Below are 15544 nucleotides of genomic sequence, written 5' to 3'. Positions count from 1 at the left end.
AGACAAACGCTAGATATACAACTCAAGGGAGTCAAAGTCTGATGCAAGATTGGAAGATGTGACGAGGTCCTCGAACTGGGGTTTTCGCGGGGGCTAGCTCGAACTAAATACCCGATATTCACAAAGTATGGACGGTGCTTGTAAGGCTGAGCTGAGCAACTTTCCGGCCCAGCTGGATCTGGTCTAAACTCTGGCGGCGTTATTCGGCCCCAAGTAATCCCCCCAATTTAATTCACTATATCCGCCTTGGGATCTGCCTTGGTGATATGAATTTCCAAGCGCCTGGGTAACAAGCTCGTCATGAGCACCGAAATAAGTTCATACCTCTAAAATATCCATACAAATCTTCAAAGGAATACAGAAATGTATCAATCACAAATGAAAAAGTGAGCAAAATCTACAAGACTTGCAAAAAAGAGCCATGAATCTCTCCGATAACAAAAGTCTAGAGCAATGAGCACGCATTTCGCTTTGGCAGGAATGGCATCCTAACTTCGCTTGAGACCCATTGGCACCATTCAACCATGGGCAATGCCTTCTTCGTTTGGTAAACACTCGCTTGGGGGTATCTTAGTTCTTAAATGACCATGGAAAGCAGCGCTAGGTATCGCAGAACCACCTTCACTTTAATATGCCCGAGCCCCTCAGACAGCTCCCAAAGCTGTCCAGAGGCGTCTCCTTCTTCGCACCCAAGCTTCTCATATCCACCAATGGCACCATGGAGGGTCGTCCGTGTGCGCATTGAAATGGGAACGAGCACCGACTAAGCCTGCGAACAAGAGCCTCGCATTGGTCCCTGGACAGGACGTCGTTGAACATGATGGCACCTACTCGAGTTAGCGTCACGACTTCTCACAAAGCTGGAAATTCAATCTTACTGCGGCAGGATCTCGAATTAAGCAGGTCAATGATCCCTTGGGGACATCCGTGAAAGTTCGATACCCAGTCGATCTCTTGACTGCTACCTCCAGCAGCAAAACTGAAGGGCCTGGAAGCTGGGCTGCCGTCTTCCTCGGCTCTCCATATTTCGTGCCGAAGAAGGTCTGCGACCAATTTTGGCTCTGATCTGCACCGCTCAAGAATGCTTGGTGGCAGGCTGAACACGTCCACCTTGGGGAGCTGCCTACTCCTGTACCGCCAAGCTGTCGGCTCCGGTTCATCAATATCGAAGAAAACTCCCCATCGACGTAGATGGTGGGCGTATTTGCGCAGCAGTCTGCATTCCTTGGACGAGAACTCGAATTGTAAGGGCTTTTCGAGAGCCTCCGTCTGTGCAAGCACCTCTTTCGGACGATTCGCAACGTAAAAATAGTCCCGCATCAGTGACTCGAGTCGGCATCTCTCGTCTGCGGCGTGTTGATCAATCAAGACTAGTACAGAATTCGTTTGGGCGCCTGGCAGATTTCCGGCAGAAATCAGATCTCGTCTGAGTTTCACCAGAATGAACTTATTATCAACCTGGGAGACGACTTCTGCTTCCATCAAAGCAGCCTTGGAGACTCGGCCAGAGAGCTTGATATTCGACGTGTGGGCCCCGTGTGAACATCTAGTGGTGTCAAGGTCTAGGGACTGAATCAGACCTTGTTTTGGTCCTCCCTGTGTACCATCCAGTTGAGGTACGGGGGGGTCGACGGGCTGAAAAACGGGACTCTCCCATTTCGAAAGAATACCCCTGAGCCTATCGCTCGGCGGTTGAGGTTTTAGGCCATCCCGTGGCTTGAAGAATTGGGAAGAAGAAGGAAGCAAGTTGACGTGGCCTCGTACTGCGTCCTTGTCGTTGGGCTTTGCCGAAGATGACTTCGACTGACTTTCCTCTACCTCGAACGATGGTCGCGTAGAAAGTTGATTTTGACCAGCAGCCTCACTTGTAGCGCTGGAACGGTTGCCAGGTTCGACCTCCTTTGACAACGACGACTTCGGCAACAAGTCATCAAAGGGCTTCCGCAGCAGATTTCCGGACTCGTCGAGGTACCGCAAACTAGGCTGAGCTTTCGTGATGTCCTCGCCTGGCTCTTGTCCCGCAGTGGGCCTGATCGTGGCTCCTAGAGCGACTTCCGAGGATAGAGGAGTTGATGCTCCCGATTTCGAGGTGCCTGCCGATGTTCTTCCCATTTTGACTCGTTGCCAGAGATCGAAAGGAGACTCTGGCCTCGATAGCGGGGTAGCCGAATTTGATCGACTGGTCGTTGACGAGACCGTCCGCGACCGGCTGCTGTCTCTGCGTCTCCCTTCCCGAGAATCGTGTTCTTGATGCTTGCCACTAGAAGAACCCTGGAGCGAGGTAGTGACTTTGTGAGGACGGAAATGATGCTTCTTCAAGAACTCGTAACAGACAAGCTTGAGCAGGTCAATCATGTTGGCGAGGGTGTGGTTACGTTCTTCGAGGAGGTCTTCGAAAGATGAAGCTACGAGAGGGCGTGCACGGGACGAAGAGCTGATACGAAAATAGAATATTGGCCACCGATCCAAGCCTCGCCTCAGCTTGGTAATTTTTGTTGAATTTCCCTGCGGATGTGGGAGAACGACACCGGTCGAATCGCTTCGGACATCCACGTCCTCCTCTATGGCAAAGCCGGAGTTGACAAACACACGATTGACCTCGTTGTACAGAACATTGGTCCCGTACTCATTAGACACGGGATGGATACCAAAGCTAATGAACTGAGCTCGACGTGTGGCGACGGGCTTCAGCGCTATGCACCCTGCGATGGTCAACTTCCCAACAGATGCGCCGATGGAAGTCCAGACTATTTGGCCCAAGCCGTCCACAAGACCTGATTGTGTCAGAGTGCGTGATGAACGAGCTACCATGTCCGACTTGGGTGTTGTGTTAGGCCTGAAGCGTGTCTCGTTGTTGTTGACACTGTCTCGGACGAAGAGAGCAACACTCGAAGGCCAGGCTAGCAACAGAGCAGTGAGGTCATGAAGTAATCGGCCCCAATCCTTGTCCATTGCGACTTTCTCTGAGGATGCAGCTCTCTGCTTAACTCTGACGGCCATGGAGCCGAACAAGTCTCTAACGGTGACGCGGGTTCCATGGCTGAAGGTCACTAGGTGTTGCTCCGGTAGGGCAGGGATGTTGCGTGCCAAGACCTTTGAGTTGTGAATGGTGACTGAGTTTTGCGAGTTGTAGAGATGGTGGTGGGAGGTGACGGAGAGCAGAGACAGAGCGGCAACAGATGCTAGGAAGTTGCCGTTGACACCGTGGCAGTCTGTCTCGGGCGAGAGCCTTGATGTGTCTGAAGATGTTTTAGCAAAGTGCGCGCTAAGATGAGTTCATGTAGCTCACGATGCTGTTTGGCCAGTCCTCCATGCTCTTGGAATTCAACAGGTAGAATGCCTAGCCCGTCGTCCTCAACCGTGCAATTGCCACGAGAGTAGTCGATAGTAACATTGACCCTTGTAGCCTCGGCATCGAGGGAATTCTTGACGAGAGCGCATGCGACACCGTTGAGAGACGTAACTGTGGCTGAGGACCTGATGCGGCGGGTGACGTCCTCTGGCAAGGGCTTAATGGACATGATGGCTGTTGAGAAATCGAGGCGCCATGTCGAGACGCGTCAGGATGAGCCACCGGGGATGGCTGCGTATGTGCATGGATGTGTGCAGTTGCTGGTTTACACGGCCATGGCAATCGCCTACGACTGTGTTGTGGATTCAATCAACGATGACAACTTCCACTGGTCTCAGGCCGGAGCTCGTGCAGTGAATGAGGAAGGCGACGTCAGGAATGGCGATAAGCGATAACACACGATAAGGTAAGAGATTGTGTGTTGATTAGATAAGACACCTCAGGTAGCAGACGCGGTCATTTCTGTTCGCTGACTACCTAACGCCCTCAGGTGTGGCTGCCCCTGCTTCCAAGCACACCAAGAAGGCGCCATGTGAGTCTTTTGAGTTTCAGTTTGAGCGCTAGATTTGGCAAGTGTCGGACAAGTGAGCTGAGAGCTTTGGAACGGCCTGGGAAGTTGCGAACGGTTGCTGAGGGTGGTTGGGAATGGGACTGAGTATGACCCTATGGTAAGAGACGTTCAATGCTGGATGGCGATTGCCAGCTTGGATATCCGTATGGCGCCGCAAGATTCCGAACATGGTTGTAGAGGGCTTCGCTCTTATGACTGAAATGTGCTCGAAGGTATGTTGGTATTGAGCAGATCAAGGGACCACGAAAGTGCGGGGATCCAGAATCAATCCGGAGTACGAAAGCTCAAGCTGCCGTCTGATGTTGAGGAGCAAAGTGGCTGATGGTTCTTGTGTAATATTGATTGTCTTACATGTGACCCCTGTCTTCCTTGTTCGCAACGTCGAAAGGGTAGCCACGAGGATGGGATGCATGTCGGAGATACGAACACACCAACTCTGTCTCAAGTTGGTGTGATCTCTTGAGCTTTCTATCGCGTCTCGAAAAATGTGCTGAGAAAGTCTACCATCCAGCGGCATATGAGAATTAAGGCAGGTAGATTCGAGAAAGTAAAGAGCGTACGAAATTATCGAGAGTGTGACATCACACATCAGATGGAATTAGGTATGGATACAGCAGCTGTTGTGCGTGGCTGGTGAATGCCAACCGCAGTGACAGCACAGATGATGATGACATAATGCGACCCGAAGGATTGATTTGTAGCAATCAGCAACAAGTATAAGTGTGCGTAAGCAATTAATGAAGCTCGCACCAATTGTCAGTGTTTTCGAATGGGATTTAAGGGTCCACGCTTCCGGGGGACCTTGCAGTGATCCCAGTCGAGCTCTTTGAAAGACATTGATGATCGGAAGAATGGAGTCCTGGGAAGGCGAGAGTCTCCGCTTGGGTCGAGACGGATAGCACACCAGGTGGTCCAATTTCGTCAATTCCAGGGCTGGGTTAACGTTGTACCTTGGCTTGATCGCGTTGCGCTTGTTTGGATCACACCGTCCTCCACCATCAAGCTGACAAAGGCTGGGGTATCTCTACCTTGGCCCAGATGCCGCCTCAGAAGCTATTTGAACAAAAGTGACCAAAGGAAGTTGTGCCAGTTCCGGAGGCTCGTTGGGTGCTTCCAAGCTAGCGGGCAGTTGGCAGACGCAGACTACCGAGGGCAGTGGAGATGGGCGAGAGCGACCCCCAAGGTCTCAGAGTCTCCGAGATGGCTTCGGCCGTGGACCACTGATATGTTGCTGATCGACCGTAGGGCGGCGCAGGCGGGACGTGGACCTTGCCGTGGGTGCGTGGTTGCGTAAGGTGAGGTGGGCTGGATGTTGGGTACCACCCTCCCCGGTTCTGGTGTTGTCGTGTGGTCGTATCCAACATTGAAAGGAAGGGCACTCCGTATGTCGTCCGAGCACTGGTAGGATTGATAGAGATGTACGAGTATCTCTAGGTCGACGGCGACTTGGAGTATGGTGCTTACCTTAGTCAGATACCTGACCTTAATGTAGATGAAAGAAGGGGAAGCTGAAAGAGACCATACAACGTACGACGGGCATGTTGTAAGAAAAGATAGGCCGGGCTGGGCAGCGACAATGGGCAGCGCCTGGGGCGTATGGGCTGGGGCTTTGCGATTGTGGCCCACTCAGTTCCACGCCTTGGTCCCTCATGATTCAAATCCGTTCTGGTCCTTTCGCAATACCTTAAGTACCTACAGAGGTATGTGAGGTCAGGGAGTAGGATACGGATAGGTAGGTACCTTGGGTTCCCTCTTTTACCCTGAGATGGGCTTTGCATGGAACCAAAGTGACTTGGTGACTTGGGCCAGCGACCAGCGCCAGCAACGTCGAATAATCGTAGGCAGGGTACCTAGGTAAGCTGCCACTGTTGGGTACCTTACCTCACTGCCGCTACCGCTTTTGCTACCGCTGCCGCTGCCATTTGCATTCATTGCCTTGGACTCTTTCCCATCCCACTTTCAGTATTCCGTTTCCAGTCCCATTCCCATTCCCATTCCCATTTCCATTCTCAATCTCATTCTTTGCTCTCGCTCCTCCCATTCTCAATTTCGACCTAACCACCACTCTCACCCCGACACACCGTACACCGCATACCTTCCTCCCATCTCGATCTTCGACCACCGCATTTTGCTCACATTCCTTCAACCTTCCCGACTCATCCATTTCATTCCCGAAAACCCGACTCTCCCGTCGACTGACGCTTCTCCTTACCCCCTCCTGCACGCTCTTTTGAACGCCCGCTCGTTTCTCCAACTCGAGTCCTACGCCCCGACTTCCATCTACCGCCTCATCTTTCGCCGTATCTCACCACTCGACTTCTTCCAGTGATACCCCTTTTGCAACCACTTCCGGCAGATAATCTCCTGCGACAAAACCAACCCTGCAAGGCGACCGAATGGCTACAACCGAGGCCGCGCTGCAGCCGCACGGTAATTATAACCTACCTTTCTGTCCGCATCTGCTTTATCGCTGCGGCTGCCGTCTGCCCAAGGCGCAATCCTTCGGCAGCTCCAGCCCATGCCGTGTGGTCAGTCGCCTCAACCGCACAATAAACTGACAACATGGCAGATCGTCCCGATCGTGCTGGCCGCCGCCGTCCCTTCTCCACATGGGTCAAGAAGCTCACCAACTTCAAAAGCTCATCCTCTAGCGATGGAGGCGGCGTTCGCCTTCCCAGCTCCAAGCGCCAACAGGCCAAACTCCACGCAAAGATGCGAGCCTCCAAGAACAACAACCCCTATCCTCAATCAGGCCGAGTAGGCTCCGCTAGCCATGCCGATGTCGACGTCGAAACCAGTTCCTATTCATTCTCGACCGCTCTGAGCGGGAGCGCAACCTCGATTGAACGATCCTCTCGCATGTCTTCTCGAATGTCCTCCGACGATGGTCGCGCCCCACCCACCGCCGGCGCAAGATCCATGGCCCCCACGATTTCGACTGATCACGATGGCGCTCATTCCCTAGTCGCCCCGTCCCACGGCGCTCCATCCGTGGCAGGGACGAGTCGAACCATTGGAGGCGTCGAGTCTCGCAGAGGGGGAGACAGCACATTTTCATCCCCAGCACCGTCAGTGCGGTCATTGACGACCACCTTGACCACAATCCAGTCCATGACGCCAAACAACGGCGGCACCCATGTGCCAACGAACCCGACCAACAACGGCAACCACACATCGCACCAGGGTCACACCCAATCCATCCATTTCAACCAACCATTCCCAACAGCACCGCCCGCATCTGCCATCCCCGCCCATCTTGCGCCTGCGGGGTCGGCCTCTGGCAACCCCCAAACATACACAACGGCTACGGCCAACAACCTGCTTACCGATAACGCATCCATCATCACCCTAGCGTCCTCATCGCAACGTCGTCGCCGTCGCTCACTCGATACCGATGCCTCTGTCCGTGCCCTGGCCCCTTCCTCCCTCTGGGGCGGTAGCCGGGAGAGCCTTCCTCTGAGCGTCCTAAGCGCCAACATCGAACAGGGTGCGGGAATGCCGACAACCCCGGGGCTTCACCAAAGCAGCTCGCGTATAGCCAACGCCGAACGCACTAGTATATACTCGGCCACTGGTGTCGCTCCCGCCATACCGGGCGACCGAAACAGCTTTTATGCGAAGCAGAGCGGCACTGGGGACGGAGCGAGCGTTCGGAGCGGGCTGCTGGGCCACAGCCGGTCTGACAGCATCAGCGGGAGCATCGGCGGCGTGACCAGTCCGTTGACTAGTCCGAGAGAGACCTCGGAGAAGAGCGGAACGGAAGACAGGAGCGACGGTACGAATCGGGCCAAGGACGACGAGGAGCGCTAAATACAATATTCCATCACTATTCACGACCATTTTCTCGCATTAATGAGTCTGGGGCTTGGGTGTTTGGCTGGCATCATGGGAGGGGGACTGGGATGGTTCGGTACTTGGGATTGGGGGCGGTTTCATGGATATTACCCTCACGGGGCTCATACGCAGCCAGCTAGCCGTGAGTTGAGCATTGACGGGAATACATGCATTACGAACGAGGTCTGATTATCGTACTTTCTTGGTTTTTGCCAGTGATTACCCAATAATCAAGTTTGGTGATTACTTATATGCCAGTCTTGATAAGTACTTACAGCTGGACTAGCATTGTTTTAATACGGCAGGGGATCCAGGTCCAGTCCCTCGACGGAAAACTTGAAGGAGTCGTTGCGCGAGTAGCTTCCCCCGACGTCAATGTCCAAGCGTCCGCGAATGCAGTCTTCAAAGTCAACGTCGGCGTAGATGATGCCCTCGTCGTCCTCCCACTGCGGTCCGGCGAGAACGTCGCCAAAGGGGCCGACGATGGAGGACCCGCCGCGGGAGACCCAGTCTTTGGATTCGAGGGCCGGTTTCGTCGAGGTCGTGGCCTTTGTTGTGGTCTTGTTTGTGCCGTTTGTGCTGGTGCCGTTGCTGGCGCCGGGAAGGGCGATTTCGTTGCCGTCTTCTGTGAGGCACGAGTTGCGGCGGGCGCGAGGGGGATAGATTTGGGCGTCTGGGGCGTCTTCGATGCCGCTGTCGTTGTCTGATGCCGCCGCCGCCGCCGCCGTCGTCGTGGTCGTTGCTGATGATGACGAGGTGGTGGTAAGGGGCCTGGCGGCCATGTTGGACGAGACGACGAAGCAGCGGCCCTCGCAGGCGACGGTGCGCATGAGGGGAAGCCAGGTGTCGCGGCCGTCTGCGGTGGGGGCGAGGTAGAGGTTGATGTTTTGGGCGTAGAGGGACTGGCGGAGGAGGGGCATGTAGCTCTCCCAGCAGATTGCGGCGGCGAGGTTGATGCGGACGCCCTTGATTGTGGTGGAGACGGCGCGGAGGGTCGCGGGGGAGCCTTGGGCCCAGATGAGGCGTTCTGTTGCGGTCTTTTGGATGGTGTCAGTCACGATAGTACTATATCGAAGAGAAGGGGGAAGGGGAACCTACGGGCATCACTTTGCGTCTCTTCCCAATCATACCCAGCTTGGGACAGACGTAGACGACGGAGCAGTACAAGCTCCCGCCGGCGCGCTCAATGCACCCGACGACCAAAAAAACGCCCGTCTGCGCGGCAATCTTCTCCAGCTCCTCTCTCGAGCCGTCGCCCCTCTCGACCTTGGCACCAGCGGCGTGCTGCGCGGGGAGCTGTTTCTTGACCCACTTGTCGCCGCCGCCGCCGCCCGCGTCGCCGACGGTGTCGCCGAGGTCGACGGCGGCGTTGAAGTAGGCGAGGAACTCGTCGCGGCCCTCGGGGGCGCGGGAGCCGATTTTGGAGCCGAAGGAGGCGCCGCGGGGGTAGCCTGCGCCCAGGTAGGCTTCGGGGAGGAGGAGGAGGTCTGCGCCGGAGGAGGAGGCGCGGGAGGCGAGGGTGGAGATGTCGGAGAGGGTTTGGGATGTTGTTGCTGCTGTTGCGGGGGACGCTGTTGCGAGGCGGATTGGAGGCATTTTGGCGGTTTGTATGGGGTGTGGTTTTGCGGGTGTGTGATGTTGGTGATGTTGGTGATGTTGGTGATGGCGATGGTTGTAAGTGGTGAGATTTGGGCGTTGGATGCTCGGTGTAGAGTCCTTAATGGATTAGATCCAGCGAGAATGCTTGAAGCGATGGTATCCGAGCTGTATGGATACCTTGTACTGTGAGTCAGTTCAGCTGAAGCGGTGTATTAGAGGGTTTGAGATAACAATGCAGTTTCCCGCGGGATTTGAAAAGGGCGACCGGGCCGATGAATCAGAGAAAAAAAATTGGGCTAAAGACTCCAGTTTGGTAATGAGGTGATTCAAACGCCGAACGAAGGGCGCTATTGCTTCTCTGCAGGTTGAAAAAGGACCCACGATGCGGACGCCAGCGGAGGGGACGGAAGGAGGGGGGAAATGTTCGAACGGGAAGCTTTGCCTTTACTGGGGACGTCATTGTCACATTGTCTTTAGCTACCCCGCAGCAGGGTGGGCGGACCCCGAAAGCTGAACAACCAAACAACCTACTGTAAGTACCCAAGGTAACACCCCCCGGGAAGAGGAGCTCCACGGTTCAGCAACGTCGCGTGCGCTTCCAGGTTTAGGCTGTCGCAAGTGGGCCTCTGGGGGCCCTTGCCCCTGGATGCTTGTACCTGTTGCTGGTGTTGTTGATCATGGGTTAGCAGAGGCTCAAAAACACTGAGATCGCAACTCCTCGTTTTTCTTGTCGCAGATCAGAAATGCCAGGAGTCTCTTGCCCGCTCACCATGGCCAAAGAAATATATCGATTGAAAATGTGGAAGACAACATGAATGAAAGCTATTGCATAAGAAAGATACATCATCACCCGATCTTCGCCACCTTATCCTCGAATGTCAACCGAGCCAGAGCATCGCCTACACCTTATATATCGGACCCCATAATTTCGCCATTTCTCGTAACTTACAGTCATTTGTGCTATACAGTTCGTAATGACTCAACAATTGCCAGCTTGTCGTCATTGACCCTGGCAAAGACACAAGTCGTAACTCAAGCTCGAGTGGGAATCTGTGATCTTGAGACAGAGTGGAGAATGACTTCATAGACCTCAAGGCGCGCCAGATGTTGTTTGGCGGCACTGGTGGCACTGGTGGCATCGATGGCATCGATGGCATTCCGTTCGTTCTGTGCAACATATAGCAGTTCCCCAGTGATGATTGTCGACTTCGTCCAAGGAGCCACATTCTACACAACGAACGGCTTTTTGTCTTGAACAGCCAGCCTGATAGGACGAAAATCCGGCCGGGGTTTCGTGAGGATATTGAGACGTTGGACGGGTTGTAGTCTTCTGTGGTTGATACAAGGGCGCAGGCGCGGCTACAACACGGCTTGGTTGTTTTTGTTGGACAGTCGCAGTCCTCCGTGGTTGATGCAATGGCGCAGGTGCGGCTACAACACGGCTTGGTTGTTTTTGTTGGACAGTCGCAGCAGTGGGCACAAATCGAATTTCATCCCAATCGGATGCCGTTGAGCTCGCGTATGACGCCTGCGACCACGTGAGAAGAGCCTGAAAGAATAACGGAAAGCTCGTTACTTGTCCTTGTCCACTGCTCCGACTCATCTCTCAAAGGCACTGCGAATGAAAGGCACGAATTGACTGACTAGAACGGGGGTTGAGGATGATCTGGTATCACTGGAACTTCCAAGTAGAGATTGTCATATTCCTGCGATAGGTGCCCAAGACCGATCAATAGTGAGAGGCAAACCGCAAGTTTATGAAGAAGGAACTTCGCAGAGTATGCTTTGTCTGGCGGTAATCTGCTGCATTACCTAGGGCATGCCGCTCTGCAAGTATGCGCTTGAGGCTGTGAGGTTTGTTTCATTTCGATCTAGAAAGCAGCCAATCGCCAGTGTTACATCCATAGGCCCCTTTTCCATCTGGCAAATGACTGGCTACAAGCTGGCCACGACTGTCAGCCTCCTGGATGCCTTACGAAACTAATGCAATGAGTGTCTGCCTTGTCTCTTTTCTCACATATTCCAAAAATTTTTGGAACCTCACGAATGGGAGGGTAGCGAGGTGACCAACATGTATCTACGTACCTAAGAACCAACGCGCAGGTAGATGTCCGAGTATGCCTTGGCGTCCAGCTTTGGGTCACCTTCCCATACCTCTAGCTTGTTCCGGCACATGTAACTCGAATATCTGCCGTCGAGGTTTTCTATCTTGGAGATTTAGCAACAGCCAAGCACACCTTTTCAACAATGCCGACGCAGCCGCCAATCCAGCATGTTCCTCAAGGGTCAGTGTTCTCGTTCGCACGTAAAGAAGAGCCCACCGAAGAGGAGATTCAAGAAAAGCCGTGGAAGTACATCGGCTACAAAGGCTACACTAATTTCATCTCCTCGGATGATGACTTCTTCGTACTTCGCAGATTCGACTCACTGAATGTTCGCGCAGCGTTGGCACTTCAGGATGAGTTGTCGTGGCTTGAGGAAGAGCTAGGAGTTCTAGACAATGAACTCAGTGCAAAAGCCGCGGATGATTTCAATAACGGCACGCTGAGACAAGATGTGTCAGAGCGTTCTGATTTAGTAAGAATAATATCGGCGAAGCTGAGGGAATATAGTACGATACCATAACCTGTTACTCTTCGTCTAATATAATTCGGGGTTGGCTGACAGTTACTACCTAGATGAGTTCTTGATACAACAACATACGCTCCGGAAGTTGTCCACAGCACCACGGCGAGACGTGAAAAGTCTTCGTAATTGGCATCACAACCATGACTATAGGGCTATTTCAGAGGATGAGCAGAGGTATCTGAGTCATGAGAAGGACCTTGTAGCGGTGGCAGCGAGAGAGAAGACCCCGTTACGTCAAGTTATTGATGGATCCCTCCGTCTACGAACGCTTAGTCTATGGAGACATGGAGAAGAAAGGGTTGCGACTTACGATGAGAAGGAAGTCACTTACTATTCTGACAAACGGATGGACAGCTTCGTCTCAGCCGTTATCATCGCCATCGGAGTTCTGATGCTCATCACGCCCATATGGATCCTCCAGGCCTTGACGGATCTCAAGGCTAAACTCGCAGTCATCACGGTCTTCATCTTCGTCTTCCTTCTCGTTCTTTCCCTAGCCATGGTGGCTAAACCTTTCGAAGCACTAGGTGCAACTGCAGCGTACGATATCTTCTGCCTCCTAATACAAGGCCCATGACTAACGTGAGTATAGATATGCGGCGGTACTGATGGTTTTCCTCCAAATACAGTCAGGAGACTCTTGATCTTAGTCTTGAATGAGCTCAGGAACTTTTTATGATAGTAAAAGCTGGAGAAACGGCATGTACCATAAGGTCGGGAGTGACTTTCCGGATAGTTTGAGACAGCCTGGCGGCCAGATGCCTTTTATACAGGGTGTCAAGGTAACATGAGCTTGATACTAGCCAACGCCACACCAACAAGTAACTCATCAAGGTTGCTTCTAACCTTGAGCCCAAAGCCCATACCCTCTATAGCCGAGCAAAGTTGAAGTGTCTGTCGGGGTGGGCGAGCAACTGCACTCTGGCCAAGTGGTCTAGCGTGCGACGTCTTCGTCCATAGATCGCAAACTGAAATCTATCTAAGCCCTCTGCACCCAGCGTCTTGCAGAGGCACTATAGTCTGCCATTTTGCCAGTTCGAGTCTCCCTTTTGTCGCTTTTTTATGGACCGTAGTGGCCTTTATAGTGTTCAATAGGTGGAGAAAACGTTAAGATTGGCCATATTCTTAACCGCAATCATCTGTCATTACTATACATCACATTATATCTCATCCACCAAATTACTCAGATCAGCCTTCCTCAACCTCGCCTCCGTAAGCAACAACTCCTTGGGAAACCACTCCGCCAACCTACCACCAGGGAATCCAACCCCCTTCTCCAGCACAACATCCTCCTTGCCCGCAACCATGACCCCCAACGCGGACCCGCAAAGCCAAGCCCAGACCATACCATCACCACAATACCCAGCACTAACCCACTGTCCAGCCTCGGCCCCCATCCACGGCTGTTCCTCCTCCATCTCATCAACCGTCTTCTCAACCTTCTTCACCTTGACATTTTCCCTCTCCTTCTTCAACCCAAACCAAGAAGATACAGACGTAGACGAAGAAGAACCAGATGAACTAGTCTTCCCCTTAACTCCAACAACACTCGCGGGAACCCGCCCAACAAAAGGCGCCATATCCCCCGTAACACCCAAAACACCACTCCAAACCCTCACCACATCGCCCCTCCACCTAGCCCCAAACACGGCGCTCATGACCCCAGACACATGCGCAATCGTCATTCCATCCGTCCCGGAATCGTCGTACACGCCAACCATGTCCACCCCCTCGCCCGCGCTCCGCGCGAACCCGCCACCGAGCATCACGTCCCCGTTAGGCCGCTGCGTCACGTAGTCGAAGGCGCCGTTGCCGTAGATGATGCTCCATGATCTGCTTCCAGTATAGCTGTTATCCGGCCACTGGAAGCCTCCTCCTTCTCCTTGTTGAGTACTCTGCCCGGAGGTTGTCGTCGTCGAGGGTCGCTGGGCAGTCATATGAGCCTTCACACCCGCCATCTTCCCCCTCAACCCAGGCAAAAACTGTCCCGCATGCGCATTCGTAGCATGAACAACATGCCTCGCCCTGATCGCCCCCCTCGCCGTCCTAACAACATACGGCCTCCCACCCCCCTCGCCATCCACCACGACCTCCTCAACAGGCGTATTCATCTCCAAGCTCAACCTGCTCCCAAACTCATCAACCAACTCTTTCCAAATCTTCGCAACAAGCCGATACGGCCATAGCGCGCCGGCGCCATACACCAACCCGCCCGCAACATGACCCCCCTCGACCCCAAACTTCGCCTTCGTCTCCTCCCTCCCCAGCACCGCAATCTCAACCTCGGGCACCCACCGCCTCAACTCCTCCACCTCCTTCTTCCCGGCCTCGAACCCCTTATCGTCGAGGAAGAAATCCACCGTCTCGACGCGTCTGCATTCGGCCACTTCCCTGCCCGCCTCCCCGCCAACCTCCAACACGGCCTCGGCGGTCCGCAGCGCAAACTTGGTCAACCTCGCCGCGCCCTCTTTGCCAAAATACTTTGCGAGCTTCGGAAACAGCTCGTGCGGACTCGCCTTGACGTGTCCCCCATTCCGCCCCGTCGCACCGGCACACAAACTCCTCGCCTCAAGCACCACAACCCTCGGTCCCTTCTTCTCCCCTTCTTCTCCATCCGATGCGCCTGCGGCGGTATACAGACTCCTAGCCACCGCGGCCCCCGTAATCCCGCTCCCGATAATAACAACATCCGCCTCCGACGGCAGCTTTTGCGACTGCGCGTCCGCCAGCTCCGGGAACGGCGGGTCGTCGAGCCAGTACGGGCTCGAAGGGGTCGCGTGCGGCAGGCCCGGCGGGGCGTTGACGCGGGCTAGGAGGGCTTGGTATGTCTTGTTCAGGTCCAGGAGGAGCTTCGCGACGGCGCCGACGGTTTTTGTTGCGCCGCGGAGGGCGGAGAGGACGGAGCCCATTATTCTTTGTGATTTTTCTTCTTCACTATCTTGAGGCGAAGCAGGAATGAAAATGATACTTTTTGAACTTGTTCGTGACGGAAGCGAGTCGAGCATGCGACCATATGTTGTAATCTCTTGGTGGCCCACTTCTTTTGGTACTACTACCCAAAGACAAACCTCCTACTGGGACTTGAATGAGCTGAGTATATGGATGGGAGCACTGATCAAGTTCGTCATGAGATATTGGATGAAACCAGCATAGCCATGTGTCCAAGTGTGCCGGCAAAGAGCATCCCTTCCAATATTATACTTCGATCGACGTCGGAAGCTTACATAAGACACCCGGACCTCAAGCGGCCGGCAACCCGGCAACTCGGAAACAGGACGCAAAGAGTGAGAGAGGACCGTGGCCGTGGCGTTTACTTAACTTTCCCCCCATCACCTGGACTCAGTACTATCATTGGAACACAAAAGGCCATTGGATCAGTTCAGGAGGGAAGTACGGTAAAAGATTTCTACTCATTTTGTCTACCTTGACGTCTAAACCTAACCCCAAAAGGCAACACAAGAAACGCAAACGCCTTCACACCCCCCTCACCAATACTTCGCATCACAGCATTCCTCATCAGCAACGCCCACGTCGGACGTCAGATACGGCACAAGTCTGCA

General features: G+C 53.9%; 6 protein-coding genes across 6 annotated transcripts; 2 read left to right on the top strand and 4 right to left on the bottom strand.

Annotated features, from left to right (window-relative positions):
• Positions 1–621: 621 nt before the first annotated feature.
• CCOS01_03804 (uncharacterized protein) lies at positions 622–3521 on the bottom strand (the record flags this gene model as incomplete). The annotated part of the gene is made up of 3 exons (XM_060451987.1): positions 622–827; positions 879–3239; positions 3290–3521. 3 exons carry the CDS (start codon positions 3519–3521, stop codon positions 622–624), a joined length of 2799 nt encoding a protein of 932 aa, XP_060318252.1.
• A 1520-nt stretch (positions 3522–5041) lies between these two features.
• Positions 5042–5287, bottom strand: CCOS01_03803 (uncharacterized protein; the record flags this gene model as incomplete). The annotated part of the gene is made up of 1 exon (XM_060451986.1): positions 5042–5287. The coding sequence occupies one exon, from the start codon at positions 5285–5287 to the stop codon at positions 5042–5044; it is 246 nt and encodes an 81-aa protein (XP_060318251.1).
• Positions 5288–6485: 1198 nt separating this feature from the next.
• CCOS01_03802 (uncharacterized protein) lies at positions 6486–7733 on the top strand (the record flags this gene model as incomplete). The annotated part of the gene is made up of 1 exon (XM_060451985.1): positions 6486–7733. One exon carries the CDS (start codon positions 6486–6488, stop codon positions 7731–7733), a length of 1248 nt encoding a protein of 415 aa, XP_060318250.1.
• A 317-nt stretch (positions 7734–8050) lies between these two features.
• Positions 8051–9353, bottom strand: CCOS01_03801 (carbon-nitrogen hydrolase; the record flags this gene model as incomplete). The annotated part of the gene is made up of 2 exons (XM_060451984.1): positions 8051–8794; positions 8856–9353. 2 exons carry the CDS (start codon positions 9351–9353, stop codon positions 8051–8053), a joined length of 1242 nt encoding a protein of 413 aa, XP_060318249.1.
• A 2250-nt stretch (positions 9354–11603) lies between these two features.
• Positions 11604–12628, top strand: CCOS01_03800 (uncharacterized protein; the record flags this gene model as incomplete). The annotated part of the gene is made up of 3 exons (XM_060451983.1): positions 11604–11914; positions 12339–12524; positions 12577–12628. The coding sequence occupies 3 exons, from the start codon at positions 11604–11606 to the stop codon at positions 12626–12628; spliced, it is 549 nt and encodes a 182-aa protein (XP_060318248.1).
• A 516-nt stretch (positions 12629–13144) lies between these two features.
• CCOS01_03799 (FAD dependent oxidoreductase) lies at positions 13145–14893 on the bottom strand (the record flags this gene model as incomplete). Its single annotated transcript, XM_060451982.1, has 1 exon — positions 13145–14893. One exon carries the CDS (start codon positions 14891–14893, stop codon positions 13145–13147), a length of 1749 nt encoding a protein of 582 aa, XP_060318247.1.
• Between the last annotated feature and the right edge of the window lie 651 nt (positions 14894–15544).

This window comes from Colletotrichum costaricense (assembly GCF_030867565.1).
Source record: "Colletotrichum costaricense strain IMI 309622 chromosome Unknown Scaffold_3.1, whole genome shotgun sequence".
In the NCBI taxonomy this organism is placed as follows: Eukaryota; Fungi; Ascomycota; class Sordariomycetes; order Glomerellales; family Glomerellaceae; genus Colletotrichum; species Colletotrichum costaricense.
This window is presented reverse-complemented; position numbering and strand designations above follow the sequence as displayed.